We start from the raw sequence: 26,109 nt of genomic DNA on the forward strand, positions 1-26,109 counted from the left end.
TGAATGGAATGAGGTTTATATTATGGATACTTACATTTTCACCTGAGGCAACTTTGCAGAGGCATTGTGGTAGGTCTTGGTGGTTCTTGGTCAAGATTGATATTGCTGTAGTACCCCCCCCCCCCCCCCCCCCCCCCCCCCCCCCCCACCCCCCCGCAACTTTTCTAAAATCTCTGCACTCTAAATGGTAGTGTCAACCTGAGTATGCATATGTAACACTTGGTTTTATTCAGTTCAGAGCTGGATGTTTATTGTGTATGATGGTAAAATCTCCTTGACATAATTAGGGTATATCAGAATATACAAGATGTAAATAATATAGGCAAATATCAATTCCCCAGTTGCAGATGGGAAAATACAATGCTAAATCAATCACAGAAGAGGAGCACTTATGTTCAGAAGCTTTGATTTGAGAGTTAATATTTCACACAACCTAGGCCACTGAAAAGAGGGGGGAAAAGTGTCCAAAAATGTCAAAACACCCATTAACACCCTGGACTGAATCAATGTAGCAGTCATCATGTGAATCTCTCAGCCTTTGGCTGTTAATCCTCCAGTACCTGTGGTCATGTTATGATGCGGCATGTGGCAATCAGAACTGTTAAGTCATGTAGTGTGAACGGTGCTGCTGCAGGCATTAATGAACGCAGTGGAAAGATTGCATGTGGTAAACACAGAGATCTCTGGAGTAAAACATTTCAAATAACAGTGTAAGAACTCAAAAACACTGACAAAGGGGTAGGAAACCCTCCCAAGATTGTCAACAGAAATACAGAGTGAAATCCTGGGTTATTAAACTCCTCTTCAAACTATTTCTCTTCCTGCTTGGAACTCCAAACATGATCAGCTTCCCCAGCCATCACGGGTTCAAGTTTTATCAGACATTTTAAAAAATAAATAAAATTAAAAAAAAAAAAAGGGTCCCCCCCTTTTATTCTTTTTTTTCTGCAAGAATTCTCACAGCAGCAGGGGATACATAAAAACAAAATGTCATGAGGGAGGAAAAGACATGGGATCAATTTCAACCCATGGTCTTGTTGTGGAGGGGAGGAAAAAAAAGTAAAAGAAAAAGCATGCCCATATCTTTTACCCCCGACAGAATTCTAAATCAATTCAACAATTACAATAGAAGTAACTAATAACAAGAGTAGTCATAATAGTGTAATAATAAAAGGCATTTCAATTCTTTTTGCATTTTTTTGTTCCTTTTTTCCTCTTAAATACAGTGATGCCGACAGGCATTATTTACAGCTCTACACCTGCCCTGAGGAGACAGGTGTGGTGAGGTCAATGTGGCCGGCTGCTGGACTCTGATGTCCGTCGTTGCCGTGGAGTGCTGTGACCGTTCATGCAACCGTTGTGACGCTTGCTCAGTCCACCGTTCAGAATGTCTTGGATGTGCTGTACTATCAGGTTGATGGCCACTGCAAGAGGGGGGGGGGAGGAGAGGGAGACGTTACACAGGAGACTCTACAAAACCCTCCACAAGGAAATGACAGGAGAAGAAACTTTTCCCCAGATTAATCTGCATAGTGTGATATAACTGTGCAGGACAGCTGATTATTTCCTTTCAATACATTACCACAGCTGCATTTACAGCCCAGGCCTTACCAAGGTTATCTGCTCCTCGCGGAATGATCACATCTGCATATTTCTTGGTCTAATGGAAACAAAGATGAGCCCAATACTAAATAACCAGAGATCACATTTTTCCCCCCTTACAGCCAGATGCACAAATACAGAAGCATAAATACAGATGGTTGGCAGGCTAGCAAAAGCACTTACTGGTAAACAGAACTCCTCAAAGGCCGGTTTAACAAAAGTTATGTACTGTGTCAGTACTTGCTCCAGGTCCCTTCCACGCTCACTGATGTCTCTTAGCACTGAAAAAAAGTACACAAAATTGCACACATCAGAAATATCAAACTGACATTAAAAACAAAAGAAACCAGTCTAGTTAGGGGGTACATAGATTGTGTGTGTGCTAAGCGGATTACTGCTGATCCAGTCACTCCAAGTACCACAAGAGAATCATCAAGCTACACCCACAAACCTCGGCGTGACAGTCTTGTGTCTGGGTCTGTGTCTACAAACAGTTTCATCTGAAAGAGGTCTCTGATCTCCTGGGAGTAGAACATTAGGATGCCCTCAAACAGGACCACATCGGCTGGGTACACTGTCACAAACTCCTCTTTCCTGGAATACAAAGGGAAATAGCTTTTTCAGTGTCTATTTCCTTGCAGGCATTCAGTCAATGTGTCACGTTGCAATACTTGTTGTAAGTACAATCACAAATGACAGGACAAGGACAAGAACACTTCCAGTAAACTTTTCTATTAAAGTGTATGGGACTCACAAGGACAATACTTGCAAACCAGGAGCAGTAGAGATAGGTGCTCACCTGGAATGGGTGACAAAGTCATAAAGTGGGATCTGGACAGTCTCTCCCTGCAGTATTTGTCTGAGTGTTTTCATGATCAGCTCATTGTCAAAGGCATCTGAGGACCAGAAACAGACAAAGCGTCAGTTGTGATCTTCATGTGATGTCACATTACCCAGCCTCACTAATCCCAACTAGTGCGAACCCATGGACACGTGGGCAGCCAACAACACTGGCTCACATGCAGATTGCACATTTGGTAGCTAATTGAGGAGTCAGTTTCATGTTAACAGCTGTTGGGTTCAGTCTGTGAGCCTTACAACAGCTGCCTCTCAGAGAGGCTTGCTGACTGGGTTTAAATCAGCTGAGAAGGGAAGCAGGGGCGAGGGAAGGCAGAGACAGACTCCAAAAATGGATCAGGTATGCTTCTGCCAAAATGTGTTTGGAAAACCATCAGCAACGTGGCAGCAAGGCATGGCGCATGCTGCTGAATTTAAGCCTCATTATAAGAACATAATAGTTTTCATATCACAGGGGCAATTCTCATATTGCTGGGTAAACACAAGAAAGTATATTTGTAGATACTGACTCTCTATCCTTTTGCCAGTCAGTCTATGCCAGCAATGCAAATCTACCTCACTGTTTTCCAAAGCCCAGACATCTGCCTGTGTTTTTGTTAATCTGGACAATCTTGAGGCAGCTTTGGCCAATCTGAACTACCACACCTTTCAGTTTATAAAGCTATGTGAAAATTTTTCAGAGATCCACATCTGCCCTCCAACTCTGCTTACACAAGAACTAAGTGGCTTAAATATAGCAGCAACTTTCCCTTAAGTCCGCTGTGTATGAGTTATGGCAAAGACTGGGGGCAGTGACAGATATCTGCCTGCTGTATGTGAATTTAAATCCTGGTGTGCATACGAATTCTGAGTACCTGGATGATCAAAGTTGAATTGGCCCTTCAGCGCCTTGGCCTTCTGCTCTGGCGTGAGCTCTCTGTAGAAGCTGTCCTGGCTGAGGATCGCCACCTGCCGCTGGTGGTGGTCAATCTTGTTCTGCCCGAGCAGCTCCATAATCTTTTCGCATACTGATGACTGCATAGATAAAGATACAAAAAAGAAAAACAAAAAAGATTAGGCCCTGAAAGGAAAGTAAACAGGGTATGACAGGATATAAGGAGGAGGGTAAATACACAAAGGAGCCAACAGTACAGAATCTGGAGAAAAGCCAGTTTTTCATACCATCACTAATCATTCAGGATTAAACAGTAACTGTTTTGCAGTTAACAGTTAATTTTACTGTCTCAAAGTTGAATTTTCATTGCCTCCCGGCAGACCCACTGTCTTTGCTGAGTCTAATCTGGCGAAAAACTTCAGACATGGGTACAGCATTCAACATTAAGTTTCAGTTAAGTTTCATCACCACTAGTGTGGGTGGGCCTTCATGAACTGGACTGAACATTGACTCAGGTAAACTGCCCTTTGCGTTACCATCGTTGTCCTTGTTGACCTCAGGCTGCTCCCCTAACTAAATGGATCTCCTGCCAGTGCTGACGCGGCATTCTCCAGTAGCCCCCGACTATAGCGCTTTTGTGCCCATGAAAAAGAGTCACAATGAAACTGGATGCCCCTGCTCTGTAGCGAGGAGGTCACGTCAGCACACACCTACACACTACACTATGAGTCAAGGGGGGTTTGGGACTTGAGCACATCACACGTGGCTTCTGACAGGGGAAAAAAAAAAAAATCACATCCTGTTCACCACTGCGCTGGCTTTTATGAAGCCATCTGCAGTGTCATCAAATACACAAATTATTACTGGAAAGGCAAATTAAATACATACTGTAATTATGATAAATAAAAAGATGCAGCCTTTTCTCCCTCAAAATCAACAGTGAAAAAGGCAACAGGCCAAATGATCAGGCAAACAAATTTTTAGATTAAAAAAAAAAAGCACTGAATATCATTTGTGCTGCCTGTCTGCTGCATTGAGGTGGGGTGCTCCATTTCAGACAAGGAGGCTAAAATTACATCATTCAGAGCAAACTGGGTGATCCAACACCTGAGGCCAAAGGAGGATGGGTTCCTCACATTAGCCAACTTTCTAACTGAGCACAAATGATGTCGGAAAAAAAAAATCACCTACAGCCCTCCTGCTCAGCCCCATGTAAGGGGTTTCAAGGAGCAAAACATTGGCGCTGTGCCATGGGCTAACCTCATTTGGATATCTGGGTCAAATCCAGGGAGGAGGGGCAAGGACAGCGGAAACGGCAAAATAAAAGACCCCCATATAGATAATCCATGCGTTAAAATGTACTGATTACAATAGGGCATTTTGAAATGTGTACAAAACAGTAGTCGTCGATTTATGTCTAAAGGGTTAAGTTAGTTGACCGTGATGTTCACATGCCATATGCTGCACTCCCTATCTGTGCTTTGTGCCAGATGAAGTTAAGTTACCAGGCACCAACAAAGCGCAAAATACACACCAGTGTCTGATGTGAGTTAGTCGTTAAAAACAGAAATACGTTGATGAGTCGTTTTTGTTGGCATGAGGTGTGGGAAGAAACTCGTCCACCCGCTAACGTCCTCATCGCCCACACACGCGCACACGCACACACACACATATCCCTAAAAGACGACTGTGGCGTTAGGCTGCGAAATTCTGCTCGACTTTCTTAGAAAAATAAATCCCGAATTGATGTGATCGACTAAAAAATCGATATGAAACGTTAAAATGTCACAAATCTGCGTGGCTACACGTGGTTACTGCATTTGTCACAGGAATCTCCAAGAACAAAGGAAATCCCGAATACACTGCAATTTCCCGCTGGCGCCGGTTTACTGTAAACGTTTTTTTTTTTTCTCCTCAAACCAAACATCATCATCGTGTAGAGCCCGAAATGAAATGTGTATAACGTTACTTTCTTCAACTAAACTGTGCCATGTTTATAACTGTCTTCAAAGAAGCGGGAAGTGGTGACGGGCTGCCAGGAGTTGTTTGCAAACACGGGCAACCGCTTAAGCTCACCTCCAAGCTAACAAGCTAACGTTAGCCGTTAGATATCAATCGGCTTTGTCTGGGCATACCGGCGCTGCTGCTAGCATGTGATGGAATTTAGCCATGCTAGGTGGCTAAGCTAACATCAAAAATCACAACGTCGACAGGGCGAGTCAAGTCGGCTAACAAACTGAATCCAGTTATCAAGGTGGAGAAAATGGTAATACGGAACCTGGGAGTTTAGACAGAATTTTCAAGGCAAGTAGAAGAAAGTTGTGCTGACGGATAGCAGGGTGTTAAACAGATGGTAGCTCTGGAGAACTGTCAATCAGGCGCTATCGTTACGCAGCCGAGCCACGCGGTCAACTGAGTTACCGTCAGCACACGGCCATCCAGCAACTCGCCGTTTTAAATCAAAATACATGACATGACAAGCCATATAAATCACCAAAATATTTAGCTACTATTCCGACCTTGCCGCTGGCGGTGCCTCCGGACACACCGATGAGAAAAGGCTGTCGAACATTGTTATTGTTTTCGCCCCGGTCCCTTAGATGTGCCTCGCTGTCGCCGGCCATACTTGCAATGTGCGGTCTGAACGCCTGTGGCCGAATATCAGCACCCTGTAGCTCCTCCCATACTGCGTGAGTTTTCTCTAAATACATTTGTTTTTTGTTGATATTTTGGTAGTTTGCATTGAATTTTAATATATTCCAACTATGGTGTGCAGTCAACCGATTTTAAATGAGATTTGTAATTTTGAAAACTTAGTTTGTGCGGTCCGTTTTTTGATTGACGACTAAAAGATCGAATCGTGTGTTACGCTGCGTCGACTGAGCAGCCAATGAGAACCGCTTATTTTTGTCCCGCCTACTGTCGAATCTGCTGCAAGTAATGCAGCTGCTAAACATAACTTGTACCCAAAATTCACAATATTAATTTATTTCGATACGTCTTGTATACAATAACATTAAGTAGGAAGGAAGCTGTTCTGGTAAGTGTAAGTAACAGGATTCAAACGACACAACGAGATCAATGACACAGCAAGAAGTGTGTATTCTTGGTGCACTTGAGAGTGAATATTGTTTGGGGTTGACACGACTTTTATTTTGATGTAACGTTGATTAAGTGTTTAACAATAGTAAAGATCCGCACAATGTGTGTTTTGACCTATATGCAGAGGTTCCCTGAGGTCCAGCAGGTCCGGTGGATACTATGCTCCCAAGGCTTGTTTCGTCGCTGCGGCTGCGGCCCAGTGCTGCTCCCCTGGCCGCGGCGACACGATGCGCCTCCTCGGGGAATGTGGACATCAGAGTCCCGCTGAACTTCTGGGCTGGCAAGAGAATGAGGAGCCAAGAGAAACGCAACAAGGAGCCCGTGTATGAACCTGCAACAGGTACAGCTCTCAGGCCTCATACGGACTGTTTAGTACTGGACTTTGATCATTGCTCTGTGAAAATCTGTAAAGTATTATAGTCTTTCAAGGGGCTGAAATGCAGCATTATATTTGATCTTAAGCGATATTAATTGTAGCTGATTGTCTTACCCTTATGTAACCAGAGAAAGTCAAATGAGCATGTTGGTTTTATAGTAGAGGGCATTGGGTGTATACAGTTTTAGCAGTGGTGGTCTCAGTGGGAAACCCACCAACCTTACAGCCCCTACAGTGCAGATGCCATATTCAATTTACTGCCCAGTGATCACACAATGATATATGTAAGGATGGTTTACATTGAATGATGATTAAATGAATGAGAAAGTCAAGTGAGATGACCTTGCCAAAGACAGATTGTTGGTGTAACCTATATTTATATTTATATTTAACTTGTGGTCTTGGCTGTTGTGATTGTGCTTGACTTTGCAGGGCGCGTCTTGTGCCATTTGGAGCCATGTGGTGCCTCGGAGGTCGACCAGGCTGTGAAAGATGCCAAGTCAGCGTTTGGCCATTGGAGCAAGATGTCTGGGATGGAGCGGGCGAGGATCATGATAGAGGCTGCGCTCATTATTGAGGTGTTTGATTGTTTGTTTGCTTGGTTTATCCTCAGTAATCCAGACACTGGCACACATGTTGTTGCAGAGAGTACATTGATGGGTTGGTTTCCCCAGAGCATCATTTTTTACTTGCAAGCATCATTTTTTTACTTGCTGTAAATAACTGAATGCAGACTACAGTTCTTGAGAGTGGGAATAATTGTTTATACACCGGATGTGCTAAATACAAAAGGCATCCCCCTGATGTTGAGTGGCAGCCTTTGTTACACACTCCACATCTCAGTTGTCTCAAAGCTTTAAAAAATCTTCAATATAGCATACACTCATCTGTAAGTTTTCTTTCTCCGATTTTGCTGTGTACTTGATACAGTGCACATGTTGTGCTACAATACAGTAATATTCTTATGTCAAATTTTCCCATGTTGTCATGAACAGAGCAGGAGAGAGGAAATAGCCGAGATGGAGGTGGTCAACAATGGAAAGTCCATCACAGAGGCCCGTCTGGATGTGGACTCTGCCAGACTGTGTATAGAGTACTACGCAGGCCTGGCCAGCACTTTGGCAGGTTGGTGCGCCACTAGTCTGACCTCTCAGTCTTGTTTTATCATCCAGAGGGTCACTAGATAAACAAAGTTTAGCAAAGAGCTGGGATTTGATTCTTACCCATCATCTGTTCTGAAGTCACTCATTTAGGGTTTTAGTTGGAGAAGTAAGTGGAAAAATGTCTTATTGCTTGCAATCTCCCCTTCTCCATTTGAATGAATTCTGCATAAATTATGAATTATGCTAGACAGTGTATGGTGCTTGCCATATGGGCTTCCAGTGTGAAATGTTGTGAGAGTCTGAACATCGATATCAGATGGTATTTACTTTTCAGATAATTGTTTTGATGATTAAATTTAGGTTATACAGGTCTCAGCTCATGACATTGAAAGGCACTGCCATCATGTGTATGGGGGACAGCAAAGGCTAAATTTATAATATTGCTGATGAAGACATGTGGTGTCAACATTTTGTACCAATCAGCTTGTTCTTTTTTAGTAACACATTTGAGATATTTGTGTCATCTTTTCAACTACATCTTAAGACCTATTTCTACAGACTTAGCATTTATATAGGGCTGGGCAATATGGACAAAATCAAATATCACACTATCGTTTACTGATTTCCTCAGTATCGATATTGTTAGATTATTGTAGGGATGACTATTGGTGCTTTGATACGATATTTACACAATCAGATTTTTGAAAAACAGTCAATAGCAATGTAGGTGTGATGAGCAGGCAGTTAGTGGCAAATAACCAAACAGCTAGAACAGTTTAATAAGTTCACAAATTTGCACCTTTTTACTATAATGCGGTTTTTAAAACTAGGAGAAGTCAGTTCTTATGCCATATCACAATATTATAATATACAAAATCCCAGAGGATATCTAGTCTCATATCACAGTATTGATACAATATTGATGTATCACCTAGCACTACATTGAAGAAAAACAAGATTTAACAAGATTTGTATATGCTCTACCTTTCATCTTACTATAAATATGCAAGTGGCCACTTTCCAGGCAAATAACAAATAATGTACCCGTGTAAGTGAGTCAGAAATCAGCTGTTAATCTTGTTTGTGATATATGGTCTATGGTTCAGTAAATGGTTTGTTGGTATAACCTATTTCCCCCACCTCACCCCTTACTGTCGCTCACCCCCTTATGGCCATGTAGTTATTTCTCTCTTCTTGCGTGGCTTTATTTCTGTGTCTTGTTTGTCTTGATTAGGAAACATTCGATGAACTTAGTTTGATAAAAGCGCTGACCTTATTAGAACTATTGTTATTCATTACTATACCCTCATTTTTACACTTATTTTTTCACCGGTCAAGGCCAACATGTCCAGTTGCCTGGAGGGTCATTTGCCTACACACGGAGGGAGCCTTTGGGAGTCTGCGTGGGCATTGGTGCATGGAACTACCCATTCCAGATAGCTGCCTGGAAGTCAGCTCCAGCCCTGGCCTGTGGTATGAGATTCCTCCAAGTTGTTCCAGACAACTGTCCAATTTATTTAATAGTGTTCTACTTTGAAAAGACTTTCAAAGCTATCAGCTCACTCCAAGTTCACTCCTAAATATTGATTATTTGAGTCAAACTCAACCAATATAAATTGTGTTTATTTGCTAAAACAGGTAATTCCATGGTGTTCAAGCCGTCGCCGGTGACACCTGTGACAGCAGTCATGCTGGCAGAGATCTATGCCAAGGCTGGGGCTCCTGAGGGGCTGTTCAACGTGGTGCAGGGGGGTCAGGAGACCGGCAGCTTACTGTGCCACCACCCTGACGTGGCTAAGGTGTCCTTCACTGGGAGTGTACCCACAGGCAAGAAGGTGAGTGTGATATGGAGATATGGGACAACAGTCCACGCACCCTTTCACATATTTATAAGCATTGCACTTTGAAATTTTCTTTACTCTCATTTTGATAAACAGCAAGATCAAGGTTAAAAAGAAGACTATTCATTCTTGACAGGGTGTTAAAAATGAATAGCTAAAAATCCTTGGTGTAACTTAAGTTGGATTCAGAGTGTGTACACTCTGAAGTGTGTACACTCTGAATGACCACTGAATGACCACTGCATGTTAGGTCAAAGTCAAAAACTACTATTATTAGGGGTGGAACCATCCACTGATCTGGATCAATATGCCGATCTAAAGATCAGTGATCCAATATAATGGATATTAAGTGAAAATATCAATCCATATTGTCATCTCAGAGACATGCTGTTGTGTTGGAATTCCGATGGCACATCTGTGTCACCATTTCTGTCCAAGCACACCGCCTTCCTAAACATTCAAATAGTGCTAGCACCAGGCAGATAATGGCAGCAGTGGCCAGCAGACAAGAAAAAGGGAGTAAGGATATATGGTGGTGTCATTGTCCAAAGAATCAATATAATATTGTATTGTGATGAAACTTGTTATTTATACCCTTACTTATTATGTGATACTAAATCTACAAGAGGAAAGAAATGTTGAAAAATATTCCTGACAGCAATAGTTATCTGTCGGACTTTTACCTAACCTGTCCTGTCCTGCAGATTATGGAAATGGCATCCAAGGGGGTGAAGCCGGTGACTTTGGAGCTCGGTGGGAAATCTCCTCTGCTCATCTTTGAGGACAGTGATCTGGAGAATGCTGTGAAAGGAGCTCTCATGGCAAACTTCCTGTCTCAAGGCCAGGTACTGTGCTGGTTTGGACATTTTATATTGCATATATTCATAAAATGCTCACATCTTAAAATCTGTATCTAATAACCCCATATGGTATGCAGGAATACCACTGACATAATATGTGACGTATTGTCAAAACCAAAAAATACACATGCAGATCCAACTAATAAGATTCCACAAATGTCTGTGCTTTTTATGACACTGATCCTAAAACGTGTTTTTTTGTTTGTTTGTTTGTTTGTTTGTTTGTTTGTTCATTTGTTTGTTTGTTTCAAATCCACCACAGGTCTGTAGCAATGGTACAAGGGTCTTTGTTCAGAAGCACATTCTGCCTGAGTTCGTGGAGGAGGTGGTGAAGAGGACCCAAGCAATTGAGATAGGAGACCCCCTGGCAGAGAGCACCCGCATGGGAGCACTGGTCAGCCAGCCGCATCTTCACAGAGTCCTAGAGTTTGTGGAACAGGCAAAGAAAGAGGTGTGACTGAGCAGAAATATATTTGCTATATAACAGCCACGTTTATGCACCTCTAAAGAGTCACTCAGATTTAGACTGTTTTAAATTAGGCTGCAGTATGTGGGACATCTCACCCATATGAACACTGCACCAATTCTAGGGAGCCACAGTGTTGTGTGGAGGTGAACCTTTTGTCCCGTCGGACCCCAAACTCAAGGGCGGATACTACATGATGCCATGTGTCCTGGGTAAGCCTCATAGCTCCATATTTCATTTTATTTTTCATAAATATTTATAAATGGTGAAAATAACAAAGCTGAAATGTTTTAGTTAATTCATATTCAGTCCTCAGTACTTTTTGGCCAATATGACTGGGCAAGATTTAGAGCAAAGCAAAGAAGATGACTGGAAGGTAGCTTGACCTCATTCAAGTAAGGTTCAGCAAATTTGCAAGTAAGACTGAAGAAAATCCCAGAATCTAGATATGCAGAGCAAAGCCAGACAGACTCAACAATAACACTCCAAGCCGTGAAAGGTGCCTCTACAAAGTATTTACTCGGTGAATGAAAGCTTATGTTTGGATTATTTGTGGTGTTCTGTCTAGACAGTTGATGAAAATCTCAATCCACTTTGAATTCAAGCTGTAACACTACAAAAAGCATAAAGGGGCTTCAGTACTTTCTGGAGGCACAGTAGATGGATGACTTCTTAGGGTCACTGTGCACACTGGTGTTTTCACATCTTTCTCTCTTTTCTCTCTCTCTGTCGTCCCACAGGAGACTGCACAGACAAGATGACCTGTGTGAAAGAGGAAATCTTTGGCCCTGTCATGTCTGTGCTGTCCTTTGACACAGAGGAGGAGGTGCTGCGGAGAGCCAATGACACCACCATGGGTCTGGCTGCAGGGGTGTTCACTAGGTTGGCATGTATCGAGGATGTCTAACATGATTTTCCAGGCCAAAAAATGTGTTTACACGGCATGAGAATGTGTCTGAAGCGTTTTTCTGAGAGTTTAGATTTGGAATGAGAGCAGTGCAATGACCAGGCGTTATATCAGGGTTCAAAATATGACCTTTGGCGGGTCAGTAAACACAGACAGAAGTACTGAAATGTATAACAAGATGGCCCACTGAACTCCCTCGACTATTGCAAAACCATCAGTATTTACATAATATTGCTTCACTGGCTAATCATTTAAACTTTGTGTTGAGTCATATTCTGATAAGGGAAAATCCACACAACTTGTAACAGGATGTTTTGCACCTGAATTGCTGTTCCCGCAGGGATGTGAGGCGAGCTCATCGTGTGGTTGAACACCTCAAGGCTGGTTCCTGTTTTATCAACAACTACAACATCACGCCAGTGGAGGTTCCCTTTGGAGGCTTCAAAATGTCAGGTATGGTCTCATGGCACCAAATGACACTTGCACATGATTCTGAGTATTTTAGTCTGTTTGAAGGATTAGATGGACACCCTTTGCCTAATTAGGACAATTCAGATGGTGTGGGGTAAGTTCTTAATCACTGAGAGATTTACCAAATTTATCTTCAAATACAGTATCTTCTGTGGTTTCACAGACTCTTTGACATTCATCATCTTAGTATCCAGGCTGTTAAGTAATCAGGGCAGTTTAGAGGAAACAATATGAGCTGTTTGTGGGCACCCTGGTTGCTCACGTGGTAGAAGCACATTACACACATCAAGGAAAAGTCCTTTCTGTAGCAGCCTGGTTTCAAATCCAGCCCGGGGCCTTTGCTACACATCATCCCCTCTCCCTCCCCTGCCTTTTCTGTCTCAATCTACTGTCACTATCAAATAACGCAAAAATGAACTGATTGCACAACGAAGCACAGGAAGAAAACAACTTTGATCACACACAGTGCTCCCCTGCAAAATCACCCTTGTGCCTTCAAAAACTAACCAATGTGGTGTCTGTGAAGAGTGCTTACCTATTAAAAATGAAAGTATGAATAGTTCTCAGTCAAAGCATCACCACTTTGTCTGCAAGTGCAAATGCTGGTAGTCAGCAGTTCTTACATTTGCCAGGTATTGGGCGGGAGAACGGCCAGGTGACCATCGAGTACTACTCCCAGCTTAAGACCGTGTTCGTGGAGATGGGTGATGTGGACAGCCTCTTCTAGACACAGGTTGGAGCAGTGCCGCCGACCCCAGAGAATCGAACAGATGGTCTGGTCACGGATGGGAAGTCCACCAGCCAAAACCGGTCTGTCACACGTCAGGTGCTCAGAGTAAGAGCGCGGATGAAGGAGCTCTGATCAGGGAGCTCCAGTAATATTTTGTGAATTAGGGAAATGTATTTCTGCCTAATTGAATAATTCTGGAAATGGAGGGGAACTGGAGGAATGTTATATTTGAATTAGTGGAATGCAGGCAGGGATGGAGTTGCTATTTCCGCCCAGCACTGAGAGCTCATCTTTTGTTTTTTGGCTCTATAATATTACAGAAGATTGTCATTTGTGCCAAATGTGTCCAGTCAGGGATTATTCTTAATATTTACTGAGCCTTATTTGATTCTGCTTACTTCATTATGAAATGTTAGTTGCACATTGTGGTACTTAAGTTGCACTATCCCTAATTTGCTTTGCTTAGTTTATTGTCCTTCACTCATATAGAGAACAATTCAAATATATTTTTACACTATTTGTATACAAAAACAAAATATGTTTACAAATCAAGCTTTATTTTTTTGAAGAGTGCAAGAAAACATACATTTTATAAATATACACTAGTAAACTCAATTTATCTGGATTGTACAATTTAAAAATTATATAAGTTAGAACTGTGTAAATAATATCTTGTTAGGTGGAATTTGGTAGATGCATTTACTGAACACTCAACACAGTAACATTCAATAATCTTTTGTAACCCATTAATAATAAAGTGAGTGCAAACTTAATTCATCTTTGTGTTGTTGTGTGATTTAGTGGGATGTGCTGATTAAATTCTTCTTTTCTTCTTAGCCAGGTTTTTGGCAACACCTATTCTCTGAGATGGAAAAACATCATAATCATGCAAGGCAGCAAAATGAATGTCTCTTGTTTGTATAAAACCCAAATGTACAACATGGCAACATGTCATCTGATTTAATCATGCTGTGATCATCCCTTTGACTACAACTTTACCTTTGCCACAGGCCTTTGGGGCTTCTTGAATTGTGCAGACTCTGGTCAAAGTGGAGTCAAGAGTGAATTTCACGCTCAATAAATTCTACACCTTGGTAACATGGTGGTGGTGCAGCACGTTTCCTTACCGTCTTCAGAAGGTAGGTCATCTTTGTCCATATTCTTCTCATGAGGATCCTGCAACAAAGTGGATACAGATACTAAACTGATGGCAAAATGCACCGAACAGTAAAGGAGAATCAGTTCTATACAGAGAGAAGAACATTGAGCAGAACTGGACAGGTCCATTTTAAGCGCTTTAAGGACAGGGTGTCTGGGCCAGCTGGAAGCAGCTGTTAGTGAACTTGCTTCTCCTTCAAAAGATAAAAAAAGGAGCGAGAGTGGGAGCAACTAACGACATTGAAGATTCAAGATTCACTTTAGTGTCATTCAGACTCTACACAGGACAAGCGTACAGCAGGACAAGATTTTGCTGCATCCAGCTCACAACCATAATGGAAAATGCTATAAAAACTGACAGCAAAAATACAATAGATAAAAAGTCACATATACTATGAAACAGACATGAATATATTGCACATGCTCAGAAAAGTTTCTTTACTAAAAATACTAAACTGCTATTCTATAAAACAGACATGAGTATATTACACATTGGGAAAAGAGTTGCTGTACTGTAAAAACTAAATTGGTATACTATAAACGGACATCAGTGTATTGCACACAGCAGAAAGATTTGGTGTACTATAAGATTATATTCTATAGTAAAACAGACAAGTTATCACACAGTGAGACATTCAATCTGACTGTTTGTTAGTGTGTTAGTATTTCAGTGAGTTTTTTTTTTTAAGTCAGAAATGTTACTTTTACTTAAGTAGGTTTTTAAGTATTGTAAGTATTTAAGTATTGTACTAGGTGACATCTGAAATGACACCCACTATGGAGTACAAATTGTGCCAGCTGTACACAAGCAACAGACACTGGACGTTTGTGAATTGACAACTCGTGGAGCCATTCACCGTGAATAATCACTCAGTGAACAATAAGGAATTATCTGACTTTTTGCTGTTAAGAGATGAGGAAAGTGTGCAATTATTGTTATGATTATTTTTTGATTCTAACCTAAAGTAAGTCTTCCAAGATGGTGAAAGGGAGAGGTGTAGTGTAGTGATAGTGGTTTCAAGAAAAATATTAAAGTTGTTGTTTTTCTCTGCATTTTGTGCAGATGAACCTTTTTTCTTGGAAATTGGTTTTGTCCGGTTTGATCAGCCACAGGTCGCACATCTCACCTGTAAGACCCCTCGTGTGAGGCTTGCGGTGGAGGCCTATATAAACCACGCTTCCCATAGATCACGGCTCTTTTTCAAAGCCACACACCACAGAGCAGCTACCTGTTATGCTCAAGCGCTGCCTGCACTTTTGAATACTTGGGCTTCACAGCGAACTGAATTTACAGGTGTCTTCTTAGCACTTTTGGAAAACTGGTAAGAGTTGTTGGAAAACAACCCCTTGAAAAAACCCTCTCTTTGGTGAGATAAACCAAACTGAGGCCACCGGACTCTTTCCCATAACAACACCATAAATCAAGAGTTTTGTGGACCATCAATGTCAGCCAGTTAACCAAAGTTAGAGCTTAACAAAATATAGATGTAGGAAAATTAGTGGTGACTGAATTTGAGTCATAGTCTGATTCTGAGCCATATATTAAATCAATTAAGACATGTAAAGTCCAAACCAGACCAGTTTCCCCCCTTTTGTACTTTACTTTTATTTTTTACATTATATACTGTAACTGTAATCCTATGTTACTGATGGAATAAAACACCCTTAAAATCTGTAAAAGCTCTGGTGTTATATAATTTCTCAGAGAGAGGTTTTAAAATAGACAGGGACAGAGGACCCTTCAGGAAGAATAATAGAAGAATAATATTAGAACCATAAAAATATTAGAGCCCAGCTTGACCCCTCTCACCGCTGGCAGGCCAGATTTTTCAGATTCCTGCTTGTTCTCCTTCACGTGTTCTCCTTCCTGAAGCTTGTCCAGCCGTCTTTGTTCAGCTGCCACACGTACTTTGAGGGTGTGGAAGGCCGTCTGCACCTCACCTACCCTGAAGTGCACAGCCATGCCCTCAAACCACAGGCTGCTGCATTCACCCTCCTTGAAGCCTGGTGGCTGATAATCAGCAGGTGTGACTTTGAAAGGAGAGCAGGAGTATTACAATGAGTCAACTTGGTAGGATTTTTTTTTTTTTTTTTTTTTTTACAGTAACTACAACATAGAGAAGAGGGAATGTCAGGTTATTTCAGCTATTCTGGCTGGCAGTTCATGGGAAAAAATCTTACTGTCATCATAGTAGTAGAGCCTCATGGTGAGGTGGACCTGGCTGGGAAGGGCATCCAGGTTCTGCATCAGCAGGAAGAGCTTCCTGATGAGGAGCACTGAGGCCTTCTTGGTGTCCTCTATTGTCACCCGCATCTCTGCATTCTCGTTCCTGTGGTTAAAAGTCGGTGGGTGTTAATATCACTGGGAAACAGAATCCCTTAATTTAACTGAACCCTGAAAAAATGAAGGAGTCATGGGTATGGATTAAGACAATTGGAGGTGATGAAGCAAATTTTGTACATGTCTATAAAAATCAATTCCTGAATTTGTTTTTCAAAGTACACCATGATTTGATGTTGGAAATTCAGGAGTGGTTAAAACTGGGGTGATTTGTACATGGATTAAGATATTTGGTGCATCATCTTAATTTTCTACCTAATTTTATCTACAGTTAAGGGGTTAAATCTTGAAATTAAGAACTCACCAAGGAGTGTGGTGTGTGTTTAGGAGAAATGTAAAGTAAAACTAAAGGACAATTAAGGCTTTTATGTTTCACAATCCAGCCAACAACAAAGAAAATGGCAAAGACATTTGTTGGCTATGATTCAATATGGGTTTAGGCTTTATAAATTAAAGGTCAATGACAAAAAAGTATGACTGGGCAAAAGTATGTTTATTACTGAGTCAAATCTTTCTAGTAATGGCACTGGCTTACTAGAAGGTTAACAATTTTAAAAATGTCATTACAAAGTACAAATAATATAATTTCAGTGGGAAACTTGTGGAATTGTGATGGGCAAGCCATTTTACTGTTGTAGGCAGAATAAAATATAGCTAATATCACAATTAATTTTTCTTTTCCATTGTACATACTGCCACATTTCTATATTGTGATATACTGAATTTTGATCTATTGTCCCATCCCTACTCTGAAGTCTTGGAAAGACACTATCTCTTGTTCTTCTCTCATTCTCCTGGGGAGGGACTCTGCATAACAAAGTGTGTCAGTTACTGTTTGTGAGGTATTCACCTGAATATGTCCATCTCTGGTCCTTTATCTTTGTATTTCAATTTGAACTGGTAGGACTCAATAATGCTCTGCAAAGAGAGAAAAATATTAAACCTAAGTGTCTCTTAATGTTGGTCAAGGTACACAGTAGAATATCACTTGACACAATGTGAGACAACTGTGTGTTTTCCATTTGTAATCATTACATATAGTCGCTCAGTATTTCTTACATCAGAACTTACATTTGGGTCATCTGGATTGGTGTAGACCTAGAGGGCAGTAATATACTTATTTTACTAGAGGAGCATATTTTACACATGAAAAAGACAATTTACTTTACAGAGGACAATAAACATGATTACATTTTAACATAACAGTGAGCCAACAGGAAACCAATGCTTATTTATGACTTTTGGTGACTGATTTGATTTACTTACCCCAATTAACACAAGCTGGAGCTGTTACAGGACAGAATTAAAAAATAGGATAATTTGTTTCAATAGTGATCATAATAGCCAGAGACAGGCCTTATGAAATAATATGAATTTGGCAATTTAGTAATCAAGGTTACATTAACTTACATATCGCTTCTCTAATGCCTCAAAGCAGCCCATCATCCTTGAGAAAAGCAATTTGACAAGTGGAAAGCATTAAAGCATCAACTACAGCAAGCAACCAAATGATGGCACTTCAATGTTTGGTGGTTATTTGTTCTAAAAATGTGTTTAACTTGAAAATTAGGGAATGTGAATTTGAGAATGAGACTGTACTGTACTGTAGCCACGGGGCAAATACATTTTGACTGCAACGTCACACTCACCATTTCACAGTTTTGCAGGCACCTAGTGTGCTGCAGTCCTCTCGTAAAACTTTGGCGCATAAGTCTGATGAAATGGAAATGAAACGACAGACAACAGGGTTTACAAATTACACTTGTCCTTACTTGTGAATGACACAAGGTTGTTGAAATTAGATTTTTCCCATAACTTACAGAACCTATTTGAACAGGCATCATGACCTAAAAACATAATGTTATTGGTTTGATAATGCTGTTTTTCTTAAGAGATAAATTATAGTGTTCTCTACTATATTTGGATTTGTTGTTGGGCAGAATCAGCTGAAACCCTAAATCTAATGCACTTAATGTGGAGGTAAAAAAAAAAAAAAAAAAAAAAAAAAAACTTGGGAAAAACATTCTGGTCGGAAAAAGACAGTGTGACTTCCCTTGAGAACTGAGCTCCTAGTTTAACATTTCCTTGACTTTCCTTGTCTGGAATACACCTCTCAAAATCCCACTTATCCCACAGTTCCCCGGGCTATCCATGGGTTTTGTGAAGCACCTTCTAGGTACAGTGATCTGTAGGCGTCCTCTGGGAAAATCCCTCTGAGGTAGGTGATGGAGGAGACAGCCAGCGCCATCATCCTTTTGACGAACACCAGGGACTCCTGTTCGGTCTTCAGGTCGTTCAGGAATAAACTAGTCCACTTTGAAAGGGAGGGGGGAAAAATAAATATAAATAAATCTTGTTCTTGCCCAGGGAAAATCATATTACTTGAGAAGGGTTTGCAACCACAGACATAATATACGTATACGTATATTATGTCTATGTTTGCAACGGTCACAAGATGGCGCAAGCGCACTGAGCTACAGCGTTCACCAAAACAAACTGACCAAAGCTAATTCTACAAAATGATGACGTGAAGTTATCAAAATAATAGAAAGCTGACCCGGTGAGTCCTATTGTACACATATTTACATCAGCTACAGGTGTTTCACAAACCTGGACGACGTTCTCCTGGTTTTTCTTGATGCAAGTCTTCCTGGCTGGCATTTTCTCTTGTCTCTGTGGAGAGTTGGCTAACTTGAAAGCTAACAAATAACTTAAAAGTTGGCTAGCTGACCTGAAATATGACAAGGCAGCTCTGTCGGCTCGGTTATCAACAAACGATACTCGGTAATAATGTTAGGGTTAAGGCTGACGAATTCGCTTATTACACTCACTGTTTCCAAACTATATAGTCCAGTAAGACAGGTTCAATCTTTAACATTTGAATATTGAAGCCACCTACTCACTCAAATGTCATACTTTCCAGAAAATAATTCCCGCCAAAAGTAGTACTATAAGCAGCAGCAGCAGTATGTATTAGTATAGTAGTATAAGTATAGTAGCCTATAGTATAGTAATTACATTTTAAAAGTGAAGGGGGTAGAATGTTTATTGTTCTTCTTTGTTTGTTTCCAGGATTGTTTTATTCATTTGCTTAGAGTTTTTTTTTTTTTTTTTTTTTTTTTAATTAACTAAGCTAAACTCACATTTCAAAGGGTAACTTGCTTGTGAAAGGAGTCTGAACGCAAAAAAGAGAGAGAGAGAGAAAAAAGTGGGCTCTTAATTTGAAGATGGCATAAAATGCGCTCCCCCCATCCCCCGTGTCCACTCATGTCATCTATATTGTAAACATAGAAATTCTGTGGAACAGCATATTTAAGTTTTATTTTTATAATAAAACTCATTCAGTTATTAAAAAAAAAAAAAAAAATACAATTGCCCCATAGACTCTAAGTTAGTGGTGAAAAGGTGTTTTTCTTCTAAATGAGTGGTCTCCAGTCATGTGGAAACTGGGATGGAGCCTATAATAAATGCTGGTGTACATTCCAGCTCCTTGTTAAAGTGGCATAATGTATTATGTTTGGTTGTATTGAAAATGTGCATACCTTTGGACCTCCATGGAGCGAAACAGGCACTGGTGTAAGACCATTAGAAAATAAAGGAACAGAAAATTCAGCACTACATACAAAACCACAGCAACAGTGATTATCAGTCGCTTTTGGTACAATTCTCCACATTCCTCAGATTTACAGGCTAGGTGGACCACAGAATGAAAGAATGTGTGGCATCCTCATCTGGTGCCATTGCTTTTAGTGGAATATAACACCCCTGACACCCTGACAACTTCATGGTGATAAAATTTCTTGTATAAGCAAATGGGACAATGATGTGTGTTAAGATATTCTTTATTTTGATGAAAGAACATTTGAGCTGTTAACTGTATATAAAAAAAAAAGCACAATTTAATGAAAGAGATGTTTGCCACTTCATTCTCTCTATATTTTTTTAAAGACATTAAGCCATTGTTGTGGTCTTCTGTCCAACTTAGGCCTACATTATCAAAGGACATACAAGAACAACTACATATTCAGCTCAGACAGACGCATACAAAAGCTAAATACACTTTGGTCGTAATATCCACTCTACACATGATACACAGCACAGGGGATATTGGCTAAAACTGTCTCTCAGTGCACTCTTCCACAGGCACAACGGCTGACTTAAATTAAATATTGTTCTCTGGGAATGTAATCTCTAACACCAATCTCCTACAGCAGGCTGCAGACACTGGCCAAGGCTTGATTACTGCTTGGAGAAGAAGTCCTTACTCTTCTGGACATCTGGCTTGATGGTGTCACTTCCTGGTTTCCAGCCGGCAGGACAGACTGAAAAGATAAGCCTGCAGTGAGTCTCAGCCCAGTAGATGGCGCAGCAAAGACACCACCATTAAGAGCCCCAACACACACACACACACACACACACACACACACACACACACACCTAAACACTGTGTATGTGTGTTATATAATACTTCCATATATAACACCCATTAGTCTGGGTTTTAAAGTAAGGGCTGTGTCTCATGATTTTTTCATTACCTATGCTGGTTGCCACAACTCATATTTAATATTGCTTTCAACTGATCCTTTTATTCGATACCACTAATGAATAGATACACATTGCATTGACTAAACAAATGGATTACTTTCACCTGATGCAAGATTTGCATATGCCAACCCTGTAAATCACAACTGATTTACAGGTCCTTTCTCAAATCCAGCCGTTTCAAAGCATTAGATTTAACCCCACCTCTGCCTATAGATGGAAAATGAAAAGTCAAGATGAATCTTGGCCCTGGTTGAGAGGAACAACCTTTGAACCTGGGTGAGGTGATATGACCTTTACCCTCTCTAACAAAATATGGCACCACTAGTCTCTCTCTCACCTGGAAGAAGGTGAAAGCAGTGTGTTTATTAGAGGAGAGACTACATTCAAGTTCTGTGGATGGTGCAACAATTTGGACAGCACATTATTAGTATAGATGAGAGTGTGAACTCTTGAACCATTTGTACGTTCAGTTTCCTCAACAGATGAAAACTTCTCAAAGCAAAACTAAAACTGCTGTCCTGATTTAGGAGACCAATGAAAAATGGTTTAATGCATTTGAGCACAGTATCGCATGCTATAAAGCAATGGTTCTCAAATGGGGTACGCGTACCCCTAGGGGTACACTGGAGTACTGCAGTTATGTGAGATTTTTTAAAAATTTAATTCAAAAAATTGTCAGTCATGCATAATTCCTAAAATAATTACCCTATGCTATAATAAATTCAATGAAAACCGGGAAGCCAGACTAGAATCAAGACCATGGATTTGTGGTTGAAATGTAGAAGCTTTGTCAGCTTCTACAACAAAGAAGTGAAACAAAAGCAAAAACAGAGCCAACAAAATACTGTCAATATCAGGTTGTCATTTCACACAATGATGGCACTGTATTGGACTCCTTTATATAGTTTTTTGGCACTGATCAGGAGGTACTTGGCTGAGAAAGTATTTCAAAGTGGGTACATTATTGAAAAAGGTTTGAGAACCACTGCTATAAAGCACGGGTAACACCTGTATCATTGCAGTTTCAGTAGTACCATGATGCAATGTCACAGGATGGCAGTAGCAGCTTACCTTCTCCATGCTTGTCAGTGAACTGAAAGGCTTGGACCAAACGCAGAGTCTCGTCGACGGACCGTCCAACTGGGAGGTCATTGATAGTGATCTGCCTCAGGATGCCTTTGTCATCGATGATGAACAGCCCTCTGAAACACAGTTAAAAAGTGGTTTATCAGCCTGTGTTTACAACTAGGTTTATTTATACTGAAAAACAACCATTGAAAAGTGCAGTAGTCTATTTCTGTGCATTTTAGGAGGGGCAAATCCATGTTCTTCCTGATACTTGATAATATGTTTTTTTTAAAAAAAAAAAAAAAAACAATACCAGCTTTCTCTGAAAACTATTGCAACACAGAATTATTAAGAAAGCGATCTTGATGGAAGCATAGAAGCGTAAAACAGCACAACTGCACATTATTATTCTCACCTGTAGGCGATGCCCTCGTCCTCTTTTAGCACCCCATAGTCTGTCGAGATGGAGCGCCGTGTGTCAGCTACCAGGGGAATCTTCATGGCACCCAGACCGCCCTGCTTGCGTGGTGTGTTGGTCCTGTGAGGACACACACGTGCACAGAAAGGACACAATCAGAGTTTGTACCAGTGAACACACCTGATAAATAAAACTGAAAGCCTGTTATGTACCATGCAAAATGGGAGAAATGGGAGTCGACTGAGGCAGCGATGACTTCACAGCCGATCTTCTTGAATTCACTGGCAGCATCACTGAAAGCGATGATCTCAGTTGGACACACAAAGGTGAAGTCCAGTGGATAGAAGAAAAAGACAACATACTTCCCTGCAACAAAAAGAAACCAAAAATATATGGAGATGCACAACTGATCTCTAAAATAGCTTTTGAGTTGGTCACACAATGATGCACCAGTGATCATTACAGTTCAATCAATATTCTTCAGTAGTGTAAATGCTGCCTCCTGAGTGGCAGCACAAAGCAGTGAGTCACAGTTCAGAGGAGAGCGCCATCAAAGTGCATCCACCCGGCAGCAGATGAGATGTACCTCTGTAGTCTGACAGCTTCAGGTCCTTGAACTGTCCATCTGGCATCACCGCTTTGGCTGTGAAGTCTGGGGCCAGCTTTCCAATCTGTGCCTTGCCTGCAGCCATCTTCAGTCTGACTGGTTTACAGCACAAGGAAATGGGATTGTCTTACACACAATCTCAAAGCCACAATTGTGCTTTTTTTTTGCTGTTGAGACAATCATACATTCACCGCAGGCTTTCTTTTTTTTCTTTTTTTTTTTTTTTAAACAGTAAAAGGAAACCATGTCTACCTCACATGATTTAATTTCAACAGCACAATTGTGCAATCTCTTGTGAAAGAATGATGCATATGGACCCGATGACTTTACTAAACAAATATCAGAAACAATAAGTTAAGCCTATTACTGCATCAGAATATTAATTTGATACCAGTAAAGATAAAAACAATCTAGTAAAAGGACTGTGCAAGCTCACTATGGAGTCACACACAAAAAAACATAGCATATTATGGGAATAGTGTCATTATGACAGATCAAATCACACCTCAGATATATATGATGGAAAAAACAATGTTTTTCTCGCAAACTGGCCATAACCAGCAAAAAGTTAAGTCTATAGGAATATTACTGTATCAGAAGATTAGTGTGATACCAGACAAAAAAAAAAAAAAAAAAAAAATCTCGGGAAAGGTCAGTAAAAACTCACTATAGAGTAGTGCAGACACACAAAAAACATAGCATTATATGGAAATATGGCAGTGATTTGTCGTGAGAGATCCCATTAAACCTCAGACAGATGCGACTGAAAGGCAGAATGTTTTTTATTTCTAGCGAACTGGCCATAATCAGAACAGAAACCTAGGCTACAATCCCACTTCTCTCTACAGGTGTTTCCGGTCAACAGTTTATGGATTTATATATCCTTTTTTTTTCACTTTCTCTTCATGCAAATCCCCAGCAGACTTGCGGTACAGTATATTCAAGGCATGCAATCATCGGAGTTTTTTTGTTTTTTTGTTTTTTCCGCTTGGCCGCACTTTAGCAGCCTGTTTCACTTTGTCACTTCACCACCAAAATGTCGCATTTTTTCCTTCATGGAAATAGGCTTTTCGGTCAAAACCTCGAGTAACAAAGAATTAACATTTTGGCTGCTACCTAAGTATCTTGTAACACATATGTTTCAAGAAACTAATGTTATATATCCTGTTGTTTTAACGTCAGTCTATTCTCTGAAAACCCACTTGTTGAGCCTGAACTCAACATGTGAACATAAGTGAAACTAACACCGCCGGTCATAAAAGAAAGCCAAACAAAACTTAATAGTTGTACCAATGATAATACAGACAGAAAAAACAAGTGATAAAGTGTATTTTGTGAGACATACCTCTGGTTAGCTCACACCACGGCGGTTGGAAAGAGAAAAAGGAGAGTGGTCGGACTGACAGTCTCGTTTGCAGATTTTATTCAGCGGCTGACTTCTCGCGATAAAATAATGCAGGGAGCCGCTCCATCCCACCTCCCAGCCGGTCCGTGTGGTCCGCTCCCAAACACACGGTATGACTCGGCACTTTTCTCCTCCACTCATTGTGAAACCACATGTCAAATTCATGAGTTAGGATGAGCAAGCAGATACGCATTGATGGCCCCATCCTGCTCATTCTCAAAATCAAAAAAGTCACCATAAAATGTGAGCTTTATATAGGTTCTTAGATAGTTTTTGTTCAGCTTCCTCACTACCAACAAGTATATAAGCCTCCTACTGCCTTCAGATTTACCCTAGTAATTTAACCCTCCAGGGAATTATCATGACAATTAAAACTGTTGCCCATGCTCATGTGTTACTGTGGTACTTTATGTTTCTCGCTGACTACCTAAATAGCTCTTTAAATAAAACATATCATCCCCGACTCACCATCTTTTATATATCAAAGTATAAGTATGTGGGAATCATGTTTTTCCCTTCCTAATGCCACATTAACTATCACTGGTTCTCGCACTACTACAGGTATGGTTCTGTCAGGTGAGGCCCTAAAGCACAGAGAAGTTTTTTACTTTATAAATGGCATGCCATAGTTCCTCAGTGTTGACATTTTGTCTTTACCCACTTGTCCTATTAAATGAGGAAAAGCCATTCAATATGAAGCAAAAAAACAAACAAACAAAAGAAAAACAATGCTAATCGTGTATTTAAAGAAGACAATAGGAGGGTTAACATTCATGTGAATCTCAAAGGAGCAGATCTTAATGACTTCCTGCCTTCAAAAGCTCCACATCTAATCCGAGCTAACAGCCTTGCAGGGTTCACAGAGTCATGAGGTTTCGTCATATGACTCTACCTCTCAGAAAATGGACCTTAAAAACTGGTGGATAAAGACAGAGTATACTTTTTCAAAATTTGAAATTTCTGATTTCTGTGGTTGGCAGCTGAACAGTGTCTGGAGTCGCTGGGAGTGCCTTTTACTCAAAGGCGACTATGTGGAGGAGTGGAGAGATTTACTAGTTAATTTTCCTGCTCAGATTTTCCCAGCTGCTCTGGGGATTAAACCACTGACAGGCCCATACAACACCATACGACCACCACCACCACATACAACCCACACTTTATTATGCCTTGTTGAAAAATCCCTGCCTGACATCCCAGCTCAAGTTTGCTGACTGACCCAGCCTTACTCAGGCTTTCGCCGTTTCCCAACACTTCAGTATACAGTTGAACTGCAGCGATTTAACCATTAATAAACAGAGCTTCAATTTATTTGATCGTTGCCAGTCTGTCAACTTGGAATGCAAATACGCAGAGTTTGCTATAAAAGAACAGCCCCGG

General features: G+C 40.7%; 4 protein-coding genes across 5 annotated transcripts; 1 reads left to right on the plus strand and 3 right to left on the minus strand.

The window, feature by feature from the left end:
- Window positions 1–233: 233 nt before the first annotated feature.
- Window positions 234–5,992, minus strand: uck2b (uridine-cytidine kinase 2b). Its single transcript, XM_030075172.1, has 7 exons — window positions 5,854–5,992; window positions 3,315–3,474; window positions 2,402–2,498; window positions 2,054–2,196; window positions 1,786–1,883; window positions 1,612–1,660; window positions 234–1,424 (listed from the first exon to the last, which is right to left on the minus strand). Exons 1-7 carry the CDS (start codon window positions 5,956–5,958, stop codon window positions 1,288–1,290), a joined length of 789 nt encoding a protein of 262 aa, XP_029931032.1. The 5' UTR covers window positions 5,959–5,992; the 3' UTR covers window positions 234–1,287.
- A 258-nt stretch (window positions 5,993–6,250) lies between these two features.
- Window positions 6,251–13,945, plus strand: aldh9a1b (aldehyde dehydrogenase 9 family, member A1b). The gene is made up of 12 exons (XM_030075270.1): window positions 6,251–6,374; window positions 6,561–6,776; window positions 7,245–7,390; window positions 7,808–7,937; window positions 9,254–9,388; window positions 9,554–9,750; window positions 10,461–10,601; window positions 10,879–11,067; window positions 11,207–11,294; window positions 11,823–11,964; window positions 12,330–12,442; window positions 13,093–13,945. The coding sequence occupies exons 2-12, from the start codon at window positions 6,596–6,598 to the stop codon at window positions 13,185–13,187; spliced, it is 1,557 nt and encodes a 518-aa protein (XP_029931130.1). The 5' UTR covers window positions 6,251–6,374; window positions 6,561–6,595; the 3' UTR covers window positions 13,188–13,945.
- Window positions 13,946–13,956: 11 nt separating this feature from the next.
- On the minus strand, window positions 13,957–19,487 carry zte38 (zebrafish testis-expressed 38). Its single transcript, XM_030075271.1, has 12 exons — window positions 19,300–19,487; window positions 18,859–19,003; window positions 18,339–18,402; window positions 18,100–18,136; window positions 17,956–17,976; window positions 17,761–17,787; window positions 17,540–17,607; window positions 16,530–16,678; window positions 16,159–16,379; window positions 14,318–14,366; window positions 14,190–14,230; window positions 13,957–14,052 (listed from the first exon to the last, which is right to left on the minus strand). Exons 1-12 carry the CDS (start codon window positions 19,348–19,350, stop codon window positions 14,005–14,007), a joined length of 921 nt encoding a protein of 306 aa, XP_029931131.1. The 5' UTR covers window positions 19,351–19,487; the 3' UTR covers window positions 13,957–14,004.
- Window positions 19,488–20,513: 1,026 nt separating this feature from the next.
- Window positions 20,514–24,822, minus strand: prdx1 (peroxiredoxin 1). 2 transcript variants are annotated; one of them, XM_030075013.1, is made up of 6 exons: window positions 24,673–24,822; window positions 23,307–23,423; window positions 22,933–23,086; window positions 22,718–22,840; window positions 22,306–22,436; window positions 20,514–21,011 (listed from the first exon to the last, which is right to left on the minus strand). In XM_030075013.1, exons 2-6 carry the CDS (start codon window positions 23,410–23,412, stop codon window positions 20,929–20,931), a joined length of 597 nt encoding a protein of 198 aa, XP_029930873.1. In that variant the 5' UTR covers window positions 23,413–23,423; window positions 24,673–24,822; the 3' UTR covers window positions 20,514–20,928. The 2 variants fall into 2 exon arrangements, with proteins under 2 accessions (XP_029930873.1, XP_029930874.1); XM_030075014.1 differs by having other exon boundaries at window positions 23,307–23,419; window positions 24,673–24,738.
- Window positions 24,823–26,109: the final 1,287 nt, after the last annotated feature.

This window comes from Myripristis murdjan, chromosome 17 (genome assembly GCF_902150065.1).
Source record: "Myripristis murdjan chromosome 17, fMyrMur1.1, whole genome shotgun sequence".
Taxonomy (NCBI): Eukaryota; Metazoa; Chordata; class Actinopteri; order Holocentriformes; family Holocentridae; genus Myripristis; species Myripristis murdjan.